The sequence below is a fragment of the Onychostruthus taczanowskii genome, unplaced genomic scaffold, assembly GCF_017590055.1.
Source record: "Onychostruthus taczanowskii isolate IOZ18803 unplaced genomic scaffold, ASM1759005v1 scaffold155, whole genome shotgun sequence".
Taxonomy (NCBI): Eukaryota; Metazoa; Chordata; class Aves; order Passeriformes; family Passeridae; genus Onychostruthus; species Onychostruthus taczanowskii.
The window spans coordinates 404,168-431,800 of record NW_024498741.1 but is presented as its reverse complement, the minus strand read 5'-3'; the positions used below and the strand labels follow the sequence as shown (position 1 = coordinate 431,800).

The 27,633-nt window shown below is 51.4% G+C and overlaps 1 protein-coding gene across 1 annotated transcript in view; it reads left to right on the top strand.

The window, feature by feature from the left end:
• Positions 1-27,633, top strand: part of EPHA8 (EPH receptor A8) — a 50,923-nt gene that overhangs the window by 7,061 nt on the left and 16,229 nt on the right. Inside the window, exons 2-3 of the mRNA XM_041399107.1 lie at positions 5,448-5,512; positions 15,062-15,725. Of these exons, the coding sequence (XP_041255041.1) occupies positions 5,448-5,512; positions 15,062-15,725 (729 nt within the window). The remainder of the gene's footprint in view (positions 1-5,447; positions 5,513-15,061; positions 15,726-27,633) is intronic.

The following is a 27,633-nucleotide window of genomic DNA, read 5'->3' as shown; positions in this document are numbered from 1 at the left end:
ATGCCCAGTTCTCCCTGTCTGTCCCCCTGCACACAATCACTGGGAGTCTCAAAGCGAGCAGGATACATGACCATTTTACATCTCTATTTTCTCACCTGTAGTTTTGAGAGGGAACATCTTTTTGTTGTTTGGCTTTTGATGTGCTTTTTTTTTTTTTTTCTGCGAAAACCTGCCCTATAATTTCAAGGTTTTTAGCCTTAGAAATACTTTATTCAGGGTGTTTTGTTTTGTTTCATTTTTTGCATTATTTCACAACACCTCAGTCCTACCACAGGTAGGTAATGTGCTCTTGTGCTGCACATTATCTTACATGATATCATGCAGGGGCTTGAAGGATCAGGTTGATAATTTTATTTTTAAAACCTGAACTGAGGCTTTTTGTTAGCACTGATTGAACAAACAAGCTTTCTTCTTACATCAAAGTGTCTCCTGCTCTGGATATAGTGAAAAGGGGTGACCCTCTGGGCAGTCCTTATGGGCATTGCCGCTCCTGATGCATTACAAAATGATATAAAATTAAATGCAGAAAGTTCACAGCAACAATCTGGAGGTCTGAGAAGAAATCCTGAAATGGGAATTAGGGCACAGCGAAAAAGCAGCACTGCTTTCATTTGAAAATGTTTCTTTGTAGCTTGGTGGTTTTTTTGGTTTTAGGGTTTTTTTTTTGTTTTGTTTTGGTTTGGGTTTTTTTTGTTTGTTTGTTTTTTGGTTTTTGTTTTGTTTTGTTTTGTTTTTTGGTGTTTTGTTTTGGTTTGGGTTTTTTTTGTTTTGGTTTTTTTCCTTTGGTTTTTTTGGTATTTTTCTTCTCTGATTTTTTGCCCTTTTTTTGGTTTTATTTTGTTTTGTTTTCCAGCCTGATTCTGGCATTAGAAGTGTGGAAATCCAAAATTCCTGCCAGATTTGATGATATTTCCTGAATCTACTTGCACTGCTTTTCTAACCTTCTCTGGGCAGCCAAGGCCGGTGGGTGCCGAGGGGAGCCCCATCCCCGCTGTGTCCTGAGTATGTGCAGCCTTGTGGATCAGCAGCTGCTGGACAAATCCTGCCTGGATCTGGCTGCTGGTCTGGCAGAGCTGCAACCCAGTGCTGACCCGGGTCTGTGGGGAACATCCCTGCACACAGCTCCCGAAAAGGGAGAGCTGAGCTGCCCGCCAGGCATGCTGCTCCTCCCTGGAGCCCTACCCATTGGCCTCATGTGTTGGGGAATAAATGGCTGGTTTTCACTCCTTAAAGATAAATACTGTCCCAGGGATCAGGAGGCTGAAAGCAAAGCTTCCCATCCTGTCCTCTTGCCATGTTCCAAGGCCAGTAAGACTTGACTTTGTGTCTCAGCTTTGCCCCCCGATTTGGAAAGGTCAGGGCTGCCTATTCAGCCGGCCCTTGCATTAAATGGTGGGACACAAATAGCTGAGCCACCCTGGCCCCACCTGCCCCTTCCAAGTTCTGCCCCACATTAGGAGAAATGAATGCCACTGGCTCTTGTTCCCCTCCTCTCAGGAAGCCTCTTCTGCCCCTTTCGCAGACTCTCTTTCCACTGTGGATAACCTCCCTGTGTCATTCCCCATGAAGAGGGTCTGGGGCTGTGGGGCTGGTGTGGGCTGTGCAGACCTGCTTGGAGCGGTGGAGCTGAGCCTGCTGATCTTTGGGTAGTGGGGAGCAGCCAAGCTGCGCTGGTGAGAGTTTAATTATCAATGCAAAAGGCATTGTTGCATGGAGGGGGGGAGCCTTGCTGTGAATCTTGGGAGGCCTTTGAAGTTGTGATGGAGAGGAACTGAAGCCCAAGGGAACAGGGCTGCTCCCACTGACCCTTCCTCCCCACGACTGCACTACAAAGCCCCTGCCTAAGAGGGAGATGGTGGAGTAATTAGAGGGAGGACCACAGTGGGTTAACAATTAGTGAGGGTGCTCAGAGCCCTCTTTGGTCCCCCACTGTTTTTCCAGAGGCTGGGACTCAGCACATCCACCAGTGTGTCACCCCCAGGCTTGTTCCACCACCCTGCCGTGAATCCAGGATGGGCTGAAGATGCACAAGCTCCCCTAGATACCATGAGCCCATTCCTGAGCCCAGGACCCCAATGTGCTCCCACATCTGTTTGTAGGGATGCAGTACATCCCTGCAGGAGCTGTGGCCACCAGTGAAAGTGTTCGGAAGGGTATCTAAGCACTCACTCTTTATAGATGATAGATATAGATATAGATATAGATATATGATACAAATATAGATATTGATATAAATATATATAAGATAGAGATATAGAGATGATAGATATAGATATAGATATAGATATAGATATAGATATAGATATAGATATAGATATGACAAGAGATATATGGTCCCAAGTAAAAAGCACATCCTCTGGATGCTAGTCCCAGTCTCAGCTCCCTCACTCATCACAAGCAGGATATAGAATTTGGTAGATATGGGTATGGAAATGGATACAGATATAGATCCAAAAATAGAGATATAGGTATAAATACAATATATACATACATCATATACTGATTTGCACACTTTGACTCCTGCGTAGTCTGTACCTATGAGGCTGCAATGTCCACTACTCGTGCACCACTGCATGATGCAACTTTATGCAGCATGAGGGTCTGCCTTACGTGAGGCTCCATCTGCAGACCCCAGTTGTGCTGGGAAACGACCTGCTCGCTCCTAGGTGCTTACATTTGAATGGGCAATCAGGCTTGACAGCTTTTCCACCAGGGCGAGAATTTCCCCTGACACCTCCTGGTGTTTTGGCTCAATATGCCGAGGCAAGGCCAAGGCACAGAATAGGGAAACAACAAAATGGTGCTCAGGAAAACAAAATGGAGCTCACGGTTTGAGACTGATACGCGCAGACAGTCCATAGCATCAAAGAGAATTGCCCAGCTGTAGGAGAGAGGTCTCCCAAACCGGCACATTTTCTGAAAAATGTTTGAGCTGAAAGGGGTCCTTTGTGGTGGTCTTGCTCACCCTGCGGCTTCGAAGGCGGGCTCTGAGCAGCCGGGAGCTCACTGCACGGGGCTGAGCAGGCACTTGTCACATGAGGTGTGGCAGGTTCCCTCGGAGCTGGGCTGTAACCTGGGCTGTAACCAGCTGGCTTTTGGGAGAGCTTTGGTGTCCCCATATCGGAGCATGTCACAGTGCTGCTGGACGGACACTGGGATCCACAGGCGTGTGTGCCATCCCACGAGTTAACAGGAGATCTCGGACACACAATGCCTTTGTGTTTGTGCAGTGCCTGCTGTGTGGGCTTAAAATGCAGGGCTCCATGCACTTGGCTGAAGTGGGGGCATAAAAGAAACTTATCCCTCTTCCTGCCAGAGGAATGAGTGGGATGCAAGCTGGCATAGGTTGTTTGGGAACCAAAGCAACTGAAAGGAGAAGACTTCTTCAGGTCATAACGACATCTCTGTGAGACTGAGTGATGACCACACAGTCAGGGTGGTGGGATGGGGTGTAGCAAGCCAGCTCCAGGTCCCACACACTGCTGGCAGACAAGTCTGGGGAACACCCCACTAGGTGCTCTCAGCATCATTCCTCATAACGCAATGCTCCCACTGGACCCCAGTCCATGCAGGCTCCTCCTGCTGCCTGCAGAACAGTGGGAGGCAGCTACGTCCATTGCTGAGCATCCCAGCGTGGGAAAGAGGGTGCAGAGACCACGGTGGGGGGGAGAGAGGGTCTGCAAAAGCTGTCCCCTCCTTGCAACCTGCCTGCTGAGGGTCACCAGGACTGTGGTCCTGCACTGTGAACAGGGAAACTCCCAAGCTTGGGCTCCTGCTGGGTGAATTACCCAGGGAAAATAGGCAGAAAATCTTCAGATTAACAATAACAAATAAAAATGGATTTGAGATCTCCGAGGTAATTACTCTGTGTTGAGGGCAAGGGGCCTCTTTAGCAGTGGGAGCAGCGCTGCGCAGGGAGTGGAGGGGCTTGGCCTGCTGTTGGGCCAATGGAACCACGCAAGAAACCCTGGAAATTCTTTCAAATTGTTCTGCTAACATTAATAAATGCCTCAAAAGCTCCTAATCTGCTCTGTCAGGAGCATGACGTCCGGGTGTTTCACAGCCAGCTCACGTCTCTGCTCCTCTCTCCTCCCCTCTCCTTCCCTGCCTGGTAATAGTAAATGAAAGTGGCACCCGCTCCTCGGGCTACAGGAACCAGCCTCATGCTGAGCCCAGGCTCTGCTGGGACTGGAGACACTGTCCTGATATGCCCTGTCCCTGCTGTGACAAGCTGGTCCTGGCAACAAGACCACCATCCCTCCTGAGCCCAGGGACCAGCCCAGCCCTGTTGCTGCAGAGGGATGCTGTGACAAGGTGCCTCCAGGTCCAGTTTGGTGCTCCTCAAGGGTGAGGAAAGGCAGCCAGCAAGGATGAAGCCTCCCGTGGCATTGACCTCACTGGGTGGCTTCAGGATAAAGGGAATGGGGAAAACTGGAGGCACTGGGGGTCCCTGTGGGAGCCTGGTGCTCTTGGGGGGTGTTGAGGCATCAGGGTCCTGGTGCCCACTGCACCAAGGATCAAGGCACGTTGCTGGCAGCCTCCCCAAAGCCTCCATCCCGCTGGATCTGCACCATGGAGCTGGGGCTTGGGCTCCTTCCCCAGGTGCTGAGTAACTCGAGGTTATCAGGCAAGGCAAGGCTCTCCTCTGCCTGACGCTGTGGGATCTGGGCGTGGGGCTCAGATGGCTCAGAGGCAGCAGTGCCATGGCATCCCGCTTTCTTCCACTGCTGCCACTGCACAGGTTTCCATAGATTCTGAGCACATTGGAAGGCATCCTCACCTCTCCTCCCACACAATCTGCTCTCCTCTTCCTGCAGTTTGCCTCTCTTTCCTCTTTAAGCCAGGCTCCTGGTGGGGAGGGGTTGGCTTTGATGGACTTCTCCAGTGGGGTGTCAGCCAGGACCATGGGGAGTCTCTTTGTGCTGGAGCTGGGCACTGCAGTGTGCAATTACAGCAGCTGCTGGAGTGCAGACTTCAAACCAGTGATGCTGAGAGGGAGCTGAGCCTAAAGGGCTTCCAGAGGAGAAGTGTCCAGCTGAGGATAAGACTGATGCAGTGCCCAGTTGCATCAGTCTTATCTCAAGGTGGGACTGGTGGACAACCTGATGCTGGGAGTTTGTTTCCACAACCCTTCCTTGCATTGCATTCCCTCCAACCTGCTGTTTGCAGCTTCCTCTCCTCCAAAAGGTCACACTGCTCTCAGTGGTGGGGCCAGGACTCAACTCCATCCTGAACCACCAGCTCTGGGGAGCATCCCTTGTTGCCATCCCCAAACTCCATACTTGCCTCATATCCAGCCAGGCAGTCCCTGAAGAAAGATCGATGGGTTGGAGGTGTTTTCAAGGGAGTGGCAAGTGAAGAGGGCTCCTTCATGGTGGCTCTGTTCCTCAGTCCTTGGGGATGGGGACAAAGCTTTCTAATACAGCTTTTGCTCCTGTGTTTTCCAGTGAACTTGCTAGACACGTCAACAATCCTGGGAGACTGGGGCTGGATGACCTATCCCTCACATGGGGTAAGTATGAAGAAACTTGGCAGAGGGGGACCCCAGTGGGATGGGCCACCATGGGTCACTGTGGCAGGGGTCAGGGGATGAGTAGGGAAAGGACATCTCAGCCCTAAGTCAGTGCTGATGAGGCAAACAGAACATGTCTGTTGGGAAAATGCCAGCCTGATGGACTAGCAGAGGGATACAGCTGTTTTGGAAATGCCATTTAACCCTCCATGTCCCCTGGTAAGGACCAGGCCGTCACCAGGTCCTGAACTTTGAAGGGACTCAAGAGCTGGGACATGCTAAGAAGTGTCTCATTCCTCACTGCACTGGGTGAGCATCAGGGGAAACAGCCCCAAGTGACCAGGAAGCTCCCAACCACCTGGAATTCAAGGAATTTCTGTGAGAACTGGGTAAGAGGGGAGCCTCCCCTGTAGATTGCATCTTACAGGAATGGGGGTGCAAACTCACAGCCCTGTGACCTGTTCAGGAGGGATGATGGCGTGGTGACCCCCACGTGAGCCTGCCATCTCCACTGGCTGGATCCTTTCCACAGGCTCCCCTGACTTGCATTTCCATGCCCAGGTTTTCCTGACACAGTAGCTTTCTGGAAATAGTGAGTTCCAGATGTCAGGGTGACCTGGCTGGAAGGATTTTGCTCATTCATTTAGTGAACAGAAATAATCACATAAATACCCACAGGATCAACTGCAAGGCACAGTGGGGCTTTCTGCAGGCACAAAATGTGCAAAATTGGGGTACCTACCTGGCTGTTGCTGCTGTGTTGATTTTTCATGTCCGTTCTTTTTATCCTCTCTCTGAACTAAATGGTCCTAATCTTTTCAATTCCACCTCCCACAGAAATCTTCCCAGGCCTCTAATAATTTTCATTGATCTGTTGCTTGAGACTTTCAGTCCCTGCACTGTTTGAGCAGGAGTGATCAGAACAGTGAATTCATAATAATACCAATGATCAGATTTCTATCAGACTTTATCATATATGTAAATATATTAAATCGCTAACTCAACTCTAATTTTAGCAGTTAGTTGTTGCAATGATGAGTATCCTGGGAATGTAAGAGATTGAGAGGTACAAGGTCAGAGGGGACTGTGGAACTAATGTGATGTGATCTCCTGCATAAATACGGGCCTTCAGACCTGTCAATTCATTCAGCTCTCAGAGCAGCCCAGCTTTGAGGAAAAAACATCCTTGGCTGCAAAATTGCTGGTGCTGGTAAATCCTGTGGCGATGCTGTTAACATGCCCCTGTTAAAAACCGATGGCTACGAGGGTTTGTCTGCCTCTGGTCTCCAGCCAGGGGACCTTCTTCTGCCTCTGCCTGGATGAGGCAGGTGCTGTCCTCCTCATGGCTGCCCTTGGCTGTCGCTGCTGTCCTGTCACTAATCAGCTGTCATCTCATCCCAGCCCTGCTGCCAGACCGTGGCATCCTGGAGGAGCCTGACACACATTCAGGGCTTCCTCTGCTCCCCTGCAAGGGAGAATGTTTCTGGGATTTTCTGGGAGACAGGGCTGTTTTCCATTGTCCACATCCAGTGTTCTGTCCTTAATCCCTCCCTAGGCAATTCCTCCCCATAGTCAGACCATCTGCTGCTCGCAGGTTATCCTTCTGGATGACCCTGTGCCCAGGCCCTTGGTCCCTGTCAGGAATGCAGGTGGAATCCATTGCATCATTGAGGTGATTTGGGTGAGGATGAATCCACCTGAGCTGGCTGTGCAGGGCAGGGCCTTGCACTCCCAAAGCAGCAAAAGGATTGAGCCTACAGGAGTCTCATTCTCACCACACCAGGGACTTCCTTGGCCAGCTAAGGTGCAGCATCCTGTGCTGGCCATTGACAAATCCAGGGATGAATCCAGAGCCCCAACCCATTTGGACTGTCAGCTGTGACTGTCAGGTGACACAGGGGCTGGGGCTGAGTCTTAGGGCTCTCTACAGCAGATGCCCAGCAGTCCTTCACCAGCAGCTCTTGAACACTAGTACATCTGAATTCTCCATCTTATTGGTGATGTTTATTAAAAATAAATAATAATATAATGAATAATCTATACAATAAATGAAATAAAACAGTAAGTACTTTTACTCTCTCTTTTACAGTAAGTATTTACTCTTTTAAAAAGAGTAAATAAATATAACAAGGAATAAAACAAAATTATAATACTGGATGCCAAAAAAGTAAAAGAAAACCAAAAAGGCTCACAAAATTAATTGCTGTGTAACACCCAACACCAGAGCCACCTCTTGTCCATGCTGCTGAGTCCTACAGGACCTTAGTCAGTCGTGGAATAACTCCATTGTGCACTTACTCTGTGCTTTTGCCCAAATTGTGGCCCTGTTACCGACAGGATGACCACATATGTGTGTGGAAACTGTCTTCAAACCCCTCAACTTTGCATATCTTTTTCCAGCTGGATGTTTTAATAGCTCCTCTAAACACTTGTCTGGACCATGGTTCTTCCTCCATGGGCCATTTTATCACTGATCTGGAAAGCACATGTCATTCCTTCCCCTCCATGCTGGTCCTTCACCTCCTTTCTGAGTAGGAAATTTGCCCTCAGATCTGTCTGCTGTCCCCAGGAGATGCATTATGGTGCTGGTGTCTCAGGGAAGCTGGTGTAGAATGCTTGCTGTCAGTGCCAATGCTTTGGCTCTGAGCAGATGCCTCCCAAGCAGCCCCTACAGAGCAGTGCAGGCTTAGGTGGATGAGATCTGGTGTGAGCCCTGCACTAAGAAAGGAGCTCCCTTTGCTGGTCACCATCTGTGCCCCGTGCTTTGGGTGTCCCTGGGGCTGACCCTGCCCACTGCCCCGTGCCGTAGCTTTGGAAGGCCTGGGCTGGGGTTGTATAGAGGCACTGTACTGTGAAGTTAGATTTTCACTGAGGTAGTTTATTTTTGCTGCCATTTCCTTGATTTAGATACTCTAGCTGAAAGATTGGTGGCAGTGCCCCCCCATTCCTGCTACCTCCCAGCTGTGCTGCCTGGGCCACAGTGCAGGATTTCCCCACAGCGTGTCTGCTCCATCCGTGGGCAGGCACAGACAGCATCCTCCTGCCCAGGGACAGCATTGCTGGCTGAAGTCATGTTCGTTTTGCTTTACCCACATCTCCATTCCCCCAGGGCCACCACATGGGTGACAGACAGTGGGAGGTGGGTAGCTCGGCCTGGGTCTTTTCATGGCACTAGGCAGCACAGAGCCTCGGTCCCCAGCCTAAGGAGCTCCAGAAGAGGACTTGTGTCTGCTAGCTCCCTGCCTAGTGCCCTGTGTCTTGCCCTGTGGCACCTGCAGGTCCTGTCACACCTGGGGATCCAGAGAAAAGACAGCAGCTTCAGAGGCTTCTTCCTCTGACTGGGAGATCCTAGAGCTACCTGCACAGCCAAGGCAAAACTGGGCGGGTACCACTTGCAAAGTCCTGATGTTTTCATTCACCTGTGGGCATTCACTGGAAGGTTACTTCCCTCTCTGGGTTTGCCACGGCCAGCAAGAGCAGAGGAGCAGGAGCTGGGAGCAATGGGCACAGTGAGGGTCAGCAGTGCCGTGGGCCCTGGGGAATGTCAGGCCATCAGGGAGCCATGCCTGGCCTGTTTTGACATTTTCTCTTGACAGACAATTAACTGAGGGGTAATTGACTGTAATTGCTGCTCAGGGGTTTAATTGCATCCCCCCCCTCACCTCCACCCCAGAGACACGTGCAGGAAGCAGAAGGGTCACCGGGAGCATCCCTGTCCTGCAGGCTGCGGTTCCTCTCAATTATAACTTCAAAGGGCTCCCAGGAGCTTTGCAGTTTGCTCCTTTCCCAGAACAATTCCCTTAGCATTGAAAATTAAACTCTTATCAGTGTGGTCAATTCCTTCCCTTGCCATGCCTCCTGTATCCCAGTTCTCCCCAGCAAAACGCCCCAGTGCCCCAGTGCCCTTCTCTCCCTTTTCCTTGCTTGGCACATGGCCTGCTGGATCAGAGGGAGCCTGATCAGCCCCTTTGCAAATTGCCTTTCTACTGACTAATTAAAACACTGATGAGATAAGTCAACATATTATTAATAATTATTGTATCGTCTACTTTGATTTACAAAGTCAAACAGGAAATTATTTTGTTCAGACACAGGGTATCCAAGGAGCTTGAATGATGCCTTGCAAAAGCTAATTAGAATGGGAGCACCTTGAGTGCTGGAGGAAGGCCCCCCATGCTGCCCATGACTCCCCATCCACCCCCACCAGCACCTTCTGCAGTAGCCCCACAGTTTCCCTCTTGCTGCAGGGGCTGGGGTCAGCCCAGAGAGCTGCTGGGCATTGTCACCCAGGCAGCTGCCCCAACATCTGTCACAGAGTCATGGACTGTCCTGAGTTGGAAGGAGCCACAAGGGTCATCAAGTCCAACTCCTGGCCCTGTACAATCCCCAGAAATCCCACCTAGCATGCTCCATGTTGGCTTTGTTGGTGGAATCAGGAATGAACTTCAGAGGGGTTTGGAGCTCCCCATCCCTGCCCCTTTGCTCCTCAGAAAGGGATGTATCCTGAGGCCCTTGGGCACAGTTAGCCAAGGGTGCTCCTCCTTCATCCTACAGTACCCAGAGAGAACACTGTCAGAAAAGCACCAGATCTGCTGGAACCCCCAGCTGAAAGCACAGACACGGCCACAGGATGGTTTCCCAGCAGTATTTGTGCATTAAGAATGGGGATTTCAGCCCTGGGACTGAGCTATTCGCAGTGCCATGCCTACACACCAGGGGACTTTTTTTGCCTGGGTCTGATCCTGCAGCCAACAGCCAGTTCGTGGCTGGGATGAGCCTCCTCTGTCAGGGAGCAGGGTCTCCCTCTGCCCCAAGCTCACTCCATAAAATCCCATCCCCAGTCTGAGCTGTGCTGTGTCCTTGCTATTCCACCCCCCTCCAGGTTCATCTCTTCTTCTCAGAGCACCAAGAGATATTGGGGCTCTCCCATGTGCCTAGGCCATGTCTCTGCTCTCCCTCACTCTGATGTCCCTGGTGTATTTCTTGGGTTTCTCTTCCAAGCTGGAGCCTTTACCTGGATCCAGAAGTACCAGAAAGTTACAGCTCAAGCTGTGGTGAAATTAATTTTCTTTGGGGAAAGAAAAAAAACGTAGGAAGGGAACACTGGACAATAAAGATTTAGACTGGTAATTGAGATAAAAGCTCATCTCCCAGTGCTTGTTCAGTAAATCCTGGGTTATTGCTAATTCCCCAGATGCTGGTCACTACCAGTAGTTAATCACCTGCAGTGAGGCTCAGGGTAGTTAACTGCCTGACAAATCCCTCCTTAGGCACAGCAGTGACTGATTTCTTGGGGATTATCTCCATTAAGGCCTCCCATCTAATGATTTATAGCTTCAATAACAGCCTTCTCTTTTTTCCTCTCCCAGTGACAATGGGGTAAGGAGGTGCCATGGCATGCTGGGAAGGAAAGTGCTGGATGTCTCAGTGGCCACAAAAGCTTTGCTATGCCAGGCAGACCTGGCATTCCCTCCTGGAAGCTGTCCCAGGGCTGGGAACACTCATTCCTTTGCACTGTAAGGATGGAGGGAGGCTGAGCTGCTGCCCCAAGGGGACACAGTCTCTCCTCTGCTCCTCCTCCTTCTCCTCTGCTGTGCCACACAGGCCCTGGGAGACTTATAAGACCTTACTCAGCTGCCCAGATATCTGGTGTTTGCATCTCTTGCCTTTCATAATCTGGCAAATATTTTATAACTGGTGTTGACTTTAATTTAAACTATTAGGCAAACTCCTGAATGCAGATGCAATCACATCATCCCCCAGCGCGTGCGCTCACCACGTTAATTATGATGTCCTCATTTCCATCTCGCTGGGGGATCTTATCACACTGGTGGGGCTGAGCTGAGCTTTGGTTCATAAAACCACTTCAGCCCATGAACTGAGAGCCAGCAGTGCCTGTGTCGTGCATGGTGCCTGCGTTCTTGAACCAGTGGTACCCAGTGTCACAGAGGTCTCCTCCTGCCCACAGAGCCTGGAACTAAGGTGAAACAAAAAACCCCCTCCAGTCATGGGAATTCCTGAAACAGGTCCTTCCATCTCCCTTCTGGTACCTAAAAGGGCCTACAGGAAGATTGGAGTGGGACTTTTTGCAAGGTTAAGCAGTGATAGAATAAGGAATAATGGCTTTAAGCTGAGAGAGGGTATATTGGATTGGATATTGGGAAAAAGTTCTTCCCTATGAGGGTGCCCTGGCACAGGTTGCCCAGAGCAGCTGTGGCTGCCCCATCCCTGGAAGTGCTCAAGGCCAGGCTGGATGGGGCTTGGAGAAGCCTGGGACAGTGGAAGGTGTCCCTGCCCATGGCAGGGGGTTGGAACAAGATGGTCACTTCCAATCCAAATAATTTCTCAGATTCTATTATCCCAAAGGCCCTGTACCTCCTGGAACCTGACAGGGCCTATGGGACCTTGGTTGCCCTGTGACACGATGGGAAGATGAATCTATCGCATCTGAGCCACAAGCTCAGGTAGCCTGCCTGCCCCATTCTTAGAGCACTTTCCCTGCAGGCCAAGTGTGGTATTTTGGGCTGGTCTCAGACTGGGATCCCAAGTGCCCTTGGGACAGAGCTGATAGTGCAACTGCTGTGCAAAACAGCACTACGTTTGAAAGAGTGATGGTGCAAATGCAGACTCTCCAAATTCACCCCAGAGGGTGGAGGTGTGGCTGATACCAACTGTTGCTGGTACTTGGAGGTGGGCATTTATCTCCTGCTCTGTCTGCAGGGAGGATGCTGCCAGCTCTGGGACTGCCACAGGCATGTGGGGACATGGCAGTAGTGAGCTCCATCTCCTCTGTCAGATTTGGGAGAGAAGTGAATGTCTGGAGACCAACCAGATGAGCTGGAGCCAAAGCATTTTGGTGCACACAATAACCTCGTCTTTCCCTTGGCAGACCCTCGTAGAGAGCCCTGACTGCACAGGCAGTGCCGAGGGGAGATGGCTGTGCATTGTGGGGGACATCCCTGCTCACCCCCACAGCTCTACCCTCACACCCTGCGTCTCCTCCCGTGCACAGCTCTGCTTCACTTCCCGCGGGAAACTCAGCAGGGAAAAGACAGGAAACAGATGTTGCGTTAATTTGTGCTCAATTAATTTCGACAGCGACTTCCACCCCGCTGTAAGCACCGCAGCAGCCTGAGCACAGTGGGTGTGGGAGCAGGGAGCCCCTCTGCTCTGCAGCGCTGCCGGGGCTGAACCATGCCTGCTGCTGCACACGCTTCAGCACCCCTGTGCCCCCGATGATCGAGCAGCAGGGCAGAGTCCTGGTGTCACAGCACCTTTGACAGGCTGGTCCCTGCGCGTGGGAAGCTGAGGGCTGCTGCCCTCCTCCCTCCAGCCAAGCACACCTGTAGCCTGGCCCCTTTCCAGGTTGTCCACCTGAGTACTGGAGTGCAGGGCATGTTCCCAGTGATCCCAGCACGAACCTGGGCATTTCTGGGAATTCAGAAGACAATTTTTTAAATGTATCCCAAAACATTTTTCTTCCCTGGGAATGGTTTGATTTTGACCTCCTTTGCAAGCACATTCCCCTTAAAATGAGCTTCCATTGTAGTTTGCACCTGGAGCTGCTGCCTTTTCCAGGTTCCTTTAAGCTTTTTAGGACAGAGAAGCAGAGTTTTCTCCTAAATGCAGGAGAAAGCTGGAGATGCTAGAGAAAACTGAAGATGTACATGACTGCAGTGATTGTTCTGATCACCATCACACAAGCAGAAGGCACGACAACACCTCTCCAAAAGTAACAGGTCAGGGAGGTCAAACAAGGAAGGACATTCCCGTCTGAGAGCTGAGAAGGGAGTGGACTGTTTTACAGGTATCACTGACACCTCTTTCCTATATCTCTTATGCTCTGGAGGTGTGCTGCCCTCTCCTAGCTGTGCCCTGTCCTAGCTGTGACTCTGCTGGCAGTCACACAGAGAGGCTGGCGGGTGCCTGTCCCAGGGATCTGCACCCTTGCCAGCTCCCACATCACTGGGGTGAAGGCTGCAGGCTCACCTCTTTTGAGCTAAGCATCCTTCTCTTGGGACTGCTGTTTTGTGTCTAATGAAACACAAGTCACCACTTGCATAAGAAAACACCATTTTTGCCCTGTCAGAACAAGCCTAGAGGTTTATTTTAAAGTACTTATAATGCTACCTAAAAGATTTGTTTTCCTGCTCTGTGCAGCATGGCTGGGGATTTACTTGGCTCCCCCAACCCCCACAGACAGCTGGGTACACACAGGTGCTGAGGTGGGGGCTTGCTCCCTGCCAGCTTCCAGGCAGAGCCAGGACCCCAGGAAGGTGCTGGAGGGGGATGCTGAGGCTGGGGGAAGAAAGGTGGTGATCATTTGGAAGGCAAAGGAGCAGGAGTGCCAGTGCATTCCCCAGTTTCTGCAGCATTGCATCTGAGGCTGTCCCTTACAGCTGGACTTGGGCATGGGGGTGGGATTTCAAAGACTCTTTCTAAGTTTGGGGAAAAGCCACATGGTTTGAAGTTCTCCTCTGCTCCTCTTTCTCCTCCCCTTCTCTCCTAAGAATTCAGGGGTCCCAGACCCATCAGTGGAGGTGTGATTGGAGCAGAAATGTGAGCTAAAGAGGTGGTGAGAAGCCCCCAGTGCAGCGAAAGTCTGTGTCCTGGTGAGGCATTTGGTGAGAGTGGAGAGGGAGACACAAGGCAAGACTGAGCCCCCAGAAGTGTCATGTAGCTCCCAACAGCTAAGTTCTACTTGTTCCTCAACTATGGAACTCATATCCAAAATATCACTACTTCTTCTCACTTCCTATCACTTAAACCCACTTAGCATCCCTCCCTTGTGTGATGTCCCTGTCCCTCTAAACTCATCCAGACCACCCTCCATTGCAATCCTGCTTTTGCCAGTATCTCCTCCCCAGGTTTGCCCAGCAGCCACAGGTATATGGAATTTTCACCCCTGAGCTGTTAAGCCATGAATGTCCTGGTTCCCAGAGCCAGCCCTGATCCAGCCTCTCACTGGGTTGGGCTCACAATGAGGAGCCACACCGGCACCACCTTGAAAGGAAGAAGAGACCTCTGAGCCCCCATGAGTCCACATTTCTTGCTGACAGTCCTGTGCTCAGTACATGCTTCCCCTTCACCCTCTGGTACCCACCCTGAATCTCCTTCTCCAGATGGAAAACACCAGTTTAGTTTGTTCATGGACAGTGTATGAGCTAGCAGAGATCCAGGTGAGCACAATGCAGGTGGTTCCTGCTGCTGCTGGAAATGACAGGCTGAGCACCAAGAAAAGGGACTCGCAGACATGACCAGGAGGGTTTGGAGCCCTGCCAAGCACACATTGCCATCAGCTTCTGCCAGGACCTCAGCTAGTGTTCCTTTCTTCAAGCAGGGCTGCACCTCCCACAGTAGTACAACTGTGTCACTGCCCAAATTAGTGCAGCTAACGAGTGCTCCTCATTTCCCTTTGCCCTGTGGCAGCAGTGACCTCCCATCCAGACACAGGAGCAGAGGGGTGGGAGATGTCACACAGTCCTGCATGCTCCCTGCTACCCCTGGGGTTGGGAACATCTGGAATCACCTGTTTTCTCTGTCCTACAGTGGGATTCAATCAATGAAATGGATGAGTTTTTCAGCCCCATCCACACCTACCAGGTCTGTAACGTCATGACCCCCAATCAGAACAACTGGCTCCGGACCAACTGGGTCCAGCGGGACGGAGCGCGGCGGGTCTATGCAGAGATCAAATTCACGCTGAGGGACTGTAACAGCATGCCAGGTGTGCTGGGCACCTGCAAGGAGACCTTCAACCTCTACTACATGGAGTCTGACCGGGACCTGGGCACCAGCACCCGGGAGAGCCAGTTCCTGAAGATTGACACAATCGCGGCAGATGAGAGCTTCACCAATGTGGACCTGGGCGTGCGGCGCCTGAAGCTGAACACAGAGGTGCGGGGCGTGGGGCCACTGAGCAAGAGGGGCTTCTACCTGGCCTTCCAGGACATAGGTGCCTGCATTGCCATTGTCTCGGTGCGAGTGTACTACAAGAAGTGCCCGGCTACAGTGAGGAACTTGGCGTCCTTCTCCGAGGCTGTGACCGGGGCGGACTCGTCCTCCTTGGTGGAAGTGCGGGGGGAGTGCGTGGGCCATTCGGAAGAGAGGGACACCCCCAAAATGTACTGCAGTGCCGAGGGAGAGTGGTTGGTGCCCATCGGGAAGTGTGTGTGCAGTGCTGGCTATGAAGAGCAGCGGGATTCCTGCATGGGTGAGTCCCTGCTTCTTGCCTGCAGTGCCTGCAAGGGAAGGGGTGGCTGCAAGGGGCTCTTGCCTCTTCGGGGAAGGGCTGAAGACAGAAACCTGCTCACAGAAACTGGGACAACCAGTCTCTGTGGAGGCCAAAGGCTGTCCATGCCTTTGCTGGCTGGCTTCATGCTTTCAAAATATGTGGCTGGTATGACCGAGAAACTCCCTGGGAGTTCCTGTGGCTCTGACAGGTCCTGGTGCACAGGGCAGGGCTTTGGGATAGGGACTGGCTGGCATCAGGACAGGGGCTGCTCTGGTTCCATCTTTCTGTACCATGGATCACTGGCCCAGAGATCCCAGCTCAGCTGGATCAGCCCCCAGCAGCTCTGACTGGTGCTGAGATCTCTGGTGTTCTCCAGCAGGGCACTACTTGGCCTCTCCAAAACACCCACTGCTGGAATGGGTTTAAAAGGGGGAAAATCAAAAAGGAAAACACTGAGCTTTCATGGAACAAGGTCATTGCCTCCATCACTCACCTCCCGGGGTTGCTGCAGAGCCCCTCATCCGGGGGTGTGGGGAGGCTTCCCAGGGGCCCCCAGTGCCACTGGGCAGCTTCGAGCTGCCGACTGAACAAACTGTGATAAGGAAGTGGGGTGACCAGCAGCAGGCACAGAGATGTGTGTATACAGAGCACAGGCTCCCCGAGAGAGCCCTCCACACAGATTTGTTTGCTCTCTGTTTCTTCATGGGATGTGTTGAGGGGGAGCAGCACAAATATGAGTGTGGGGCCTTTGTTTGAGTTTTGTGGTAACGTCAAGTGGAGCGTTTGTCTTAGGGAGGCTTGACTCAAGGTTAGGACGTCCGACACCAGACTGGAATGGATCCAGGGGCTGCTGGGACCCACACTGGCTCCTGCAGATCTCCAGTTACAGACTGGGAAGGATGGGCAGAATAAATGCTTTTATCTGAAACTCCTCCTGTCTGTGACAGTCAGTTTGAAAGTTTGTCCTGGGATAGATCTAATAACTCAGAAAAGGTCTTCCATCATGTTAAAGAGTGGGTGCAAGATGTATGTGGGGCCAGGCATGTGCTGCTGCAGGAGGGGGCACTGGCATGGGCCTCCTGGCTGGCTGTGCCAGCCCCACCACTACAAGGAGCTGCAAGTTGGCTCAGACAGACAAACAGCCCTTCCCAATACTCCCCCCCAGCAGTCCTGTACTGCACACTCTGCCCCAGAACATCCCCATCCCAAAGGCAGGAGGCTGAGCAAGACTGTGGCATTGGTGCTGGGCTCTGCCTGACTCATTTTCACGTGATTCCTTGGATAGGTTTGCTCTCTCCTGGCAGTGAAGCTGTGGCAGAGCCCCTTCTCTGCCCTCCTTCCCATTTCTGGTGGGATTGCTCCTCCCAAAGGCATGGCACCGGAGGAAGCGTGGTCCAGCATGTGTCCCCAGGTGGCCCCGCAGATGGACTCAGACCCAGCAATGTTCTCTGGTAAAACTCTCCAAGCCTTGTGGCATCAGAAACAGGACAGAAATGTCACTGGATTTTCTCTGACCTCAGTGTTGTCTCACCCTCCTGCCTTCCCTGTTTTTCTGGCTCCAGCACAGTTTGATGAACTGACATCACAGGGGCAGCACCTCCTTTCCTGCGTCCCCTTTGGTGGGGCAGCAGGACATATATTTACACATGAAGGCAAACAGATGCAAATCTCTGATCTTGTGTCTGACTGGGGCAGAGTTCATTTTTCAGGCTGAAAAGTGCCTTTCGGGGATGATTTATAAGCCCAGTGGATCTGTTGGAGTTGGAAATTAGCCGTTTTAATTGTCAGGCAGACAAAAGCAGGATTCTAGTGGCTGTCGCCCCGGCAATTTTTCATTCTCGGTCACAGGGATGAGATGGTATAAATCACTCCTTGTGGCCCTAATAATCTTTCTATAAATATCAGGGAAATTCATTTTTTGCTTGGGGAGAGGAGGTGTGGAGGGGGAGAAATTAGAGAAGATACTTTGCCTCTATGGCAGCATTTAAAATATGATTCCAAATTAATTTCCTTCTGCCTTTCACAGCCGGACGCCTTATTTGTCAAAGCTAAAGATATTTGAACAGTGGAGGTTTCTTCCCCTCCTCTTTAACATTCATTTTCCTAAGGGCCTGCCAGAGTGATGGAAGACAGCTCAGGAAACCAGACCATAGCCAGAGCTGTTCCCAGCCCTTCAGAGGAGAAGTAAGACAGTGCCACAGACCTGGGAAGGAAGGGGTGAGGTGGGACATGGTGAAAGATGTGTAGGAACATTGGGAACTTCTTTGCCTCTCATCCCCATCACAGAGTTGTAGAATCCCAGACTGGTTTGGGTTGAAAGGGATCTTAAAGCTTATCCTATTCCACTGTCTGCCATGGGCAGGAACATCTTCCACTTGACCAGGTTGCTCCAAGCCCTGTCCAGCCTGGCCTTGCAGGGATGGGGCTTTGCTGACATCCGTCATGTTGGATCCTTTGTTGACCTTTTCTGGGGTAGGGGGATGGTGGCTGGGGTCTCTGACTCCTGCACTCATCTCAGCAGGATCCACATTTAGCCTTGCTTTGATGTCCTGCTCTTTGCCATAAGGACGTGAGGGGCAGTTTCCATGGGATTGAGGGGGCCAGATCTCAGCGCGGGGCACTGGGATCAGGATCATCTGAGGATGCCATCTGGCTTGGCATTGAATGTGTCACAGCCCCCACACACCAGACATTTGTCCCCATATCTGTGCCTAATGCCTCTGCCAGATTCCTCTCCAGAGAACCCCCTTCTCCAGCTGGGACGAGGCACATGTGCTACAGTACTTTACTGGACAGAAATGGGATTTGAGCCGGAATTCCTACATCTGTTGATGACCTCCTGGGGTCTGCCAGCTCCTAACATTCTCAGCATTTAGTCCCACAGCATCTTGTGCCACAGCCACCCCAAGGATAAAACTCCTCCTGGCACAGCACAACCCACTTCTTTTTCCCTCTGTTTTCAAGGTTCTGAAGGACTTTTCTTCCCTCACCCCCTAACATCAGCCTTGGACTGCTCTTTCCTCCTTGAAATGCAACAGTCTACACACAACACATTAACATCTCTTACACACAGCAAATAGCAACTGCTCTGCCTAAACAGCAGAATAAGCAAGAGCAGGAGGGAAAGGGATCTGTCCCAGCAATTTATCAGATAAGGAGACAATCAGCATAATTCACCTTATTGATATGCAGCTGCTGTGCAGGACAAATAGATACCCATTTCAGTAAGGTCAGTGCAATTAGAGGGATGGGAAAGGGGAGCCTTGTTGTGCTTCTGTGGGCAGGGAAGGGCATGTAATCCACCTCCCCAAAGCCTGAGAGCTGGGACATGAGTACCCTGTCCTGTGTGTGGATGGATGGAGAGGTGCACATGGAGGGTCAGGCAGGTGGGGGCAGTGGCTCTTCAACCACATCCCTCCTACCAGCTGTGGTCAGCCCCTTTTTGGGGAAGCCTGTCAGGCTCCTGAGCCACCAAGACCTTGGGTTTTGGTGGCGGTCCTTGGTGGATAGACCTTGGTCCTTGGACCATGTAAATCCATGGTCCTTGCATCAGGTTCCCCCTTTTGAGTCAAGTCTGAATTAATTTTTGGGCTGCATCTCTTACCAGCTATCAGTGAGCAAAACTTCAAGTTGGGCTAAAATCTGTTCAGCTGCTCACGGGTTGTACACACAGAGGGAGTTTGTTTGCAGCATCAGCAGCAGTGCCATGGCTACAGATCATGGTGCTGCTCTCTGGGAGTTGACACAAACCCATCCAGCATCCAGCCGTGGGGAATCCCAGGAGCACAGAATCTCCCAGGAAGGGTTCTAGTTAATAATCCAATGCAAAACAGGGCAGGCCCTCTTTCCTGTTGTCAGAGTGGGTGGATGAGCCTTTGGCAGAAATGCCACTTCCAAAGAGCTTCTTTGTTGAATATCCATGGCTTTCAGGAGCTGTTCAGACATTTCTGTCTGAAGTTTGGAAACAGGCATCTTATCCTCTGGGTGTTCTGGTTGCTCTGGCTGCTTTCCCTCTGTTCTTGGGACCTTCAGTTTGGCTGTTCCCTTTAGATGGAAAATGGTGGTGAGGGAGCAGGAACTGAGCAATTCCTAATTCCTGCTCCAGCAGCCCATTTGTACATGAGGATGGGTGTTTGTAGCCTGAGTGACAACAGTGACCAAACACAGGTCTGCTGTGTGTGGCTGAATGAGGATCTGGCCCTGGGTTAGATTTTACCCAGCTCTACTTCAGCAAGAAAATGGCCTTTTTCCTCTGGACAAGAGAAGAGAGGGACATTGCCACTGCTGGGACCCTCTCCCTTCCAGCCCCCAAAATGAAGGAGAGGTGGGAATAGATGAAGGACTGCTGAGCTCTCTCATGCCTCCTGTGGTACACAGCTGGTGGAAATGGATCTGGAAAGTCTGGTTAGCAATCTGGAAGCCAGTTAATTTTTTCCAGTTGGTGGGATTCATGCTGATGAACCAATCAGCAGATTTAATGTACCTTAAAACTTCCTTGTGGGCAACTTTAATTGAGCAATTAAAGCACCACGGCATTGCTAATTAAGAGGAGAAAATACCCAGCTTGGTAATTATGTGCTTGCGAATACAGTTCTGTATCCATGGACATTTATGAAGGAAGTCCCACAGCTGGTGGGGCAAGGGGAGAGCAGAGCTGTGTGAAATGAGGGGAAACCCTCTCCTGCTGCACCCCATGCTGGGGGCAAAGTCTGGCACAGGGGCAGGGAAAGCCCTGGAAACACCTGAGGAGAAACATGCCAGGGGAAGACACTGGAAGGGGATTGGAGCAGCCTGGTCTGCTGGAAGGTGTCCCTGCCATAGGTGGAATGAGATGGGCTAAGGTCCCTTCCAATCCAAATCATTTGGTGATTCCATGATTCTATGAGAATACCGTTATTGCAGCTCCAAGCAAACATCTTGGAAGATGTTTCAGTTTTCTCAGTGTGAATTTCAAGAGGGATTTCTGTGCAAGTCCCAGCACACACATGGCAGGCCCAAGCCACAGCCTTACCTGCCTGCAGCATTCTCTGCCTGCTGTCTGGATACCAGGCCGTACCTGGTACCCAGAGCTGGTGGCACCAATGCCCCAGGTGTCCCACACAGAGGGGATCTGCTAATGTACCAGGACAAAGCTTCCAAGGCCAGAAGCAGAAACAGTTCCAAAGTGGTGCTGTGGGAGTTATGCAAAAGTCCTTTCTGTGATGTCAGACAAAAGAATAAAAAAAATGTTGGTGACTCACTAGATTTTCATTGTGGTTTGCAAGGCCATCAGCTGCTCTGTGAAATACAGGGAATACTGGCTGGTGAGATCATGGTTATCATGTTATCATGATCATGTATCATGTTGCTGGTGGGATCCTGGTTGTCCCAAAGCTCTGCATCCTCCTGTTTTCCAAGACACATAAGCTGTGACTATCTAGAAACACAGAATCAGAAAGCTTTGGGCTGGAAGGGACCTTAAAGCTCATCTCCTTCCAACCCCCTGCCATGGGCAGGGACACCTTCCAGTACCCCAAGCAGCTCCAAGCCCCATCCAACCTGGCTTCTCTGGGCAACCTGTGCCAGGGCCTCACCACCCTCACAGGGAAGAATTTCTCCCAATACGCCACCCAAACCTGCTCTTTCTTTTTTCATTAAGAAAGACTTCTTCCCCTAGAGGCTTATGGGATCTTTGGATTCACACTTGTCTCATGTCAGGACCTCCAGCCCACTGTCACAGACCTGGCTTCTAGGCTTGGACCCCAGGCGTGCTGGGCTCCGTGTGTGTAGCTAATTCAGCCCAGTGAGATCGTTGGAGAAGGCAGGACAGGGTGATCCCCAGATCTCCAGCATCACTCCCACCTCTAGAATGCAGTGGCTAATTGCATTTGCTTGGAAAACAAAACAAAGCAGAACCCCAGCACCTAAACCCATTTACTTATTTCTCCGCTAAGGAACAAACAAAAAGGATGGAGGTGCCTGCAGAGCACCACTGTATCTAACCAACACAACAATATAGGGCTTGTCCTTGGCTGAATATTATCCACTGCCACTTTTCCTCCTGAGTTTTCTGTGTTTCGGTGCTGACAGAAATGAAGGGTGAGAATGATAGTGAGCTGGAGTTCAGGGTAGTGATGGGGATTAATCAAATTTTATTTGTGCTTAGCAGGTCTCTGTGGCCCTCTGAGAAGTGGTGAAGAGCAGCTGGGCTGTGATGGATGAGGACATTCACCAGTTTGGGAATGTGCTTTTTTTCAGGGGATTTTTGTTTTGAGCTCTTCCATAAAACTGGCTACCTTTGGGTGGTGAACACAGGCTGTTCCTGTGGATTTCCAGTGTGCAGCTGTTGTTGGGGAGCTTGGACAGAGAGCACAAGAAAGACTTGGAATTTTGCACCAGTCCTTACTTACATCGGGGATAGTGTAACACAGTGGAGGGTGGGGATCTCAAATTCCCCACCAGCACATTGAGAAGCTTGGTGAGATTGCCTTGCATGGAGAAGATTCTCCTCATCCCACAGAGCAGTAGGGCCCTGCCAGAAACTTATTCTGCCCTTGGCAGGAGCTCCAGATGCCACACATGTCACTGTTTGTGTGAGGGCTGCTTCCCCTTCTGAGCACAGGCTGCTGCTGAGGAGGAGCAGGATCCAAAGGCTGGTGGAGCTCAGCTGTGCGGGGTGAGGGCTGTGCTGGCCCTGGGGTGTCTGGGCACCCTCATTTTACAGCTCAGCCCCTCCACACATCCACAGCCATATGGCTGTGCTGAGAGGGCTCACCTGCCCCTCCGAGCTGCACTCCAGCTCCTGCCAGGGATGGGATGAGGCTCTTGCTGTTCTGTGTGGCCTTTCCCCTTTCACACAACAGGGGCACGGAGTTACCTCCAGCACTGTCACCTTCAGGTGTGACACCCCTTCCTCTACACTGTGTTTTCTGGGTTTGGTTTTGGTTTGGTGAAATCTGTGGGGTTTTTCAGAAGCTTTGGATACTCCTGTCTAAAACTCTTTGACAAGACTGAGTTTGGGAAACAGCTTTTTTTCTAATTCTGGCACAAGGCTGCCTGTTTCCATCCTACTCCAGCAAGCTGTAGCCTTTCCCTGGATAAGCTTCATAAAAAGCTTTACTCTGAGCACGTCAGGCTGTCTCACCTACACAAGTCTGCACAGCCTCACCTCTACTCCCACAGAAGGATGTCTGCACCAGGCAGCAGAGCAGCACTCATAGCAAACTGGGACTTGGGTGTTTCCTGCTTTTGTTTTTCATTTTTTTAAGATGTGAGAAAGAGAAGAAGAGAGTCAGGTGTGTGTCCAACAGTACTGAAATCAGGCTGAATGGTAATGTGAACAACCTGGTCTAGTGGAAGGTGTCCCTGCCCATGGCAGGGCAGGGGAGCTGGATGATCTTTGAGGTCCCTTCCAAACCAAACTGTTCTGGGATTCTGGAATTCTATGCTAGAGGTGTGATTCTAAGTGATTCTGTGACTCTAAGACCTGCTGATTTTTCTATGGCAGTATCATGCAGATTTCCAGCTTGGGATGCATCCAGTCTCTACAACTGCAGTTCCAGTTTTCCCAGCACTACAAGTGGAATTCCTCCACTTGGAAGGGCAGTACCCTCCTAAATAAAACTTGTTCTGGTGGCAGTGAAACCTGGGTGTTACAAAGAAGGATGCAGAGTGTCTTTGCCGTGTGTGCCATTTGCTGAGAGCCCCAGGCACAGGGTCCTGCTGGCTTTGCAAAGCCTTAATGGGTAAAAAACTCCTCCTGTTTCCTCCTCTGAAAGACTCAGGGGTACAATGGGGTATGAAGTGGGTTAATTGTGGGAAGACAGGCCAGGAAGTGTGTTGCGGTGCGCCAGTCTCTACAACTGCAGTTCCAGTTTTCCCAGCACTACAAGTGGAATTCCTCCACTTGGAAGGGCAGTACCCTCCTAAATAAAACTTGTTCTGGTGGCAGTGAAACCTGGGTGTTACAAAGAAGGATGCAGAGTGTCTTTGCCGTGTGTGCCATTTGCTGAGAGCCCCAGGCACAGGGTCCTGCTGGCTTTGCAAAGCCTTAATGGGTAAAAAACTCCTCCTGTTTCCTCCTCTGAAAGACTCAGGGGTACAATGGGGTATGAAGTGGGTTAATTGTGGGAAGACGGGCCAGGAAGTGGGGAAGTGATGTGAGGTGGAGTCTGGGCCATAGGAGACAAGTTCAAGGGTATGCAGTGGTGTGACGGGTTGTACTGGGGGTGGGAAGATCTGTGAACTGTGCAAAGGGGCTGCAAGGTGGGAATGGGGCTGGGACAGGCTGATGTGGTGCTCAGGGGCCAGAGGTGACCATGACTGAGGCAGTGCGGAGACAAGCAGCACAAGGAGGGAATGTGAGCACCAGCAGGGCCACAGGGCGAGGCATGACCTCTGGACCAGGGATTACTGACAGCAGCAGCCCAGCCAGGCCCCCAGACTCCCTCCAGGCCACTGAAGAGCCCAGAGCCTGGGCTGACCTGGGATTGCAGGGAGAGGGGAGCACAGCCCTGCTGAAACAGACAATTTTGGGCAACGAGGCAAATGTGTCATTTCAAGACATGACTGAGAATAACTGACTTCTGTTTCAGTGTCTGTGTCATATGGGAGCTGAGATTTGAGGCATCATGCTGAAACTAGATTGAAAGGAGGCTGGGATTTTCTGTGCTGGCTTGTGCAGCCTGGGGGGCTCTGGGACTGGTGCCTGTCTCTGGCTGTCACAGTGACTGTGACACCTTTATTGCCATCTCTGTCTCTTCCCAGCAAGGCCAAAGGGAGATACATGGCTGCTCTTCTGCTGCTTGCAGATGCCCAGATCTCTTGAAGGCTCAGGAAGGGTAGCACCAGTGTCACAGAGCTGCCCCATGTCACCCTCAGCCATGCCCTCACCCTGCCCAGCCCTCCTGGGCAGAAGACAGAGCCAAGAGAGACTGACATGGGAGCAGTGCTTGCATTTGCAGCCCCACTGGAGCAGCCCTTGGTGGTCCCACCAGGGCCACCTGCAGAGCACTGCTTCCAGGCAGCCACTTGAGAGGGAGAGGAGCAGCTCACTCCCTGCTAGTGTATCCTTGACAGCTCCATCCATCATCTCTTGAGCTCTGCCAGCTTATTAGCAGATGTTGTCCTGTCCCCAGAGGATGGAGAGGGAATGAAACAAATGGACCGAACTCCAGATGGCTGGCAGTTCACTGTTCCTGAGACAAACCTGCTACTGTGGGGTCCTTTGGGCAGGTGACACAGGAGAGTGGGGCTGGTGGGCTGGGAAAACAGGCAAGGTGTGCAGTGCAGGGTGGGGGGATCAGTGGAAACCCCATGGGATAGACCCAGACAGGTCTGGAGCGATCACTGGGGACTCACCTGTGCTATACAGGGCTGGAGATAGGCTCTGCCAAGCACAGGTCCAACACTGGGTTTTGTAGGCTCTGCTGGTGACACTGGGATCACCCAGGTGTCTGGGCTGCAGGAAGAATGCAGGTGTGCAGTTCTTGAGCTAGTGGCAGGTGAAGGGCTGCCCCTGTCCCACGTGCACTGCAGAGCCACACTGTGCACGGGAGATCACGCGCAGAGCCAGGCACTGGGGCTGCCTGTTACGGGGTGGCTCAGGGACATTGCAGCTCTTCTGGTGGCTCACAAAGAGGCAGGACTTGAGATCCTCAGATTCAGAGCAAGGGTGTCAATTACATAAAATAATGGGAATAAAAGAAACCCTCACCTTCCCCAGGGCTGCAGGGAGGGCACTTCTGGCAGGTGGCTATATTCGACTGCAGTGAAGAGAGCAGAACAACCACTCTGCACCTCTCTGCTGGGTGGCTGCAGACTTGGGAGGCTTCTGTGTGTGCCACAACTGTGGAGCCCAGTGTGTTTTAGACCTGGTGCGTTTGATTGAATTCTTCCCACTGGTCACTTCTCTGCTGTTTGCTCTTCCCAGAGCTAACCTGGGAGGTCCTGGTCTTCCACATGTCACTGGCATGGCATGAGAGCTCAGTCCAGAGCAGGACACGCGTGGCATCCAGTAGTGACTATGTGCAGGTTCGAGTCGATGCCCTCTCCCGTGCCTGTGAAGGCTTTGCACGTGTGTCCTGCTTCCCTCAGAAGTGGGCACTGAGACACCCAGAGGTGCACGACCCCCCGAGCTGTGCCTGTCCCAGCACCAGGTGCTCCCCAGCCCTCCCTGTGTGCTCATGCTGTCCACGTGCTGGGAGCTGGCTCTGCCCTGGTGCACAAATTCACCTGCAATTTGTCATTTACTATAATTTTCCCCTTGAGTGCATCTAAAATAATTGTGACTCATTGCTACAGGTAATTAATGGGTTTTTTACAGCATTAAATGCTAAGTGATTACAATTGCTCTGTGCAAATCCGCTATACTTTGTGTTCCCATCCTTCCTGCTGCCGTCTTTTCGTACCTGAGGTAGCACTGATTTCTCTGCCCTTAATTAAATAGTGGTGGAGGGAAGCACTCCAGTGCCTCTGGAGTCACAAGTCGCTGGTTGCTGCATGGGTAGAGATGATGGTTTGCAGGTCCAAGGGACATTCACACAAGTTAAAGGCAGCAGTTCCTGTCCTGCACCTGCGCAGCACCGACTGGGGCTGTGCCATTGCTCATCTCCCTTCCGTGCTCATGCAGTGTGTTCATGCTTTCCAAAAAAAACTGGGAAATTTTCTTTCTTCTAAATTATTCTGGAGTTTGGGCGGGGTTTTTTCCACCAGTTGGCTGCCTCCCAGATTTGTCCCCACATAAGAACAGGGTGTGTCTGTGCTCATCTCAGTCTTACACCCAAAACCAATGGGCTGCAGACTGGAGGGTGGTGCATCAGGGGGCACTTGGCAAGGGCAGAGTCCCTGAATCATCAGGACCAATCAGCACCAGAGCCTGCCAAATGTCTCAGGCTGTCCTTGGGAGGTTTGCTGTCCAGCTGGAAAAGGACAGCAAACCTCCCCTGAAATCTGCAACTCCTGTGTTCTCTCCTCTCCTGATGCCCTTGAGGAGGTAAAAGGCGCCAGAAGAGCTGGGGGGAAAAAACAGCCCCAAGCTGCTGCAATTTCACATCTGCCTTCCCTTGCATCCCCAAATTTGGGCATTTCTGCTCCTTGCCCTGATGCCCTTTGGGGAGTGGAGAAGCAGAAATTTAGGAACAAAGTCTGAACTGCTGGCCTTTGCTGTACCAAGAAGTGACACCAGCCTGTGACACTACCTCTGGCACATGCAGCACGTGTCTGTCCTGCCAGTGGTATGACTCCCCTGCTGTTAATAGAGCATTTGGTGTAAAAGTGCCAAAGAAACTGGTGACAGAGCCTGGAGAGGGTCCAGCAAGTGCTCGCCACACCAGGGATGCATGACTGGAGCACTGCCTTCAGCTGGTATTGCCAGAGTAGCTCAGTTATAAAAAGACCCTTTTGTCACTGTGCAGTATGAATATGCTGGTAGCATCAGTCCAGGGAGACCTGTGGCAAGGAAAGGAGCGTTATGAATAAGAAAACAAATCAGCACCTTGAAACAGAACAAACAGCATGGAGGGACACAGCCCACTGAGGATGCTGGATCACAAAAAACCCCTTTTACATGCCTGAAAGCGAAGATTGAGGCTGTATGCAAATCTGGCCACTGGAGGTAAAGATGAGAGAATGAAGGTATTACTACCTCAGTGGGAAAAAACAGAGATGAGTCAGAGTCAGGAATAATCCTTGAATCACTAGAATTGGTCCTCAAAGTACCTCATGAGTACAGGGACCCAGACAGAGCCTGCTTTCCCTTATTTGGCACCTAAGTCTGCAGGAGAGGGCAGATCCTTCCATCCCCAGACTGATACCTGACATGCCACATGTCATTCTTGAACAAATTGATTTTTTAATGAGAGACAGGCTGTTTGTTTGTGTGACAAATGATCTATCTGAGGGGCTGCTG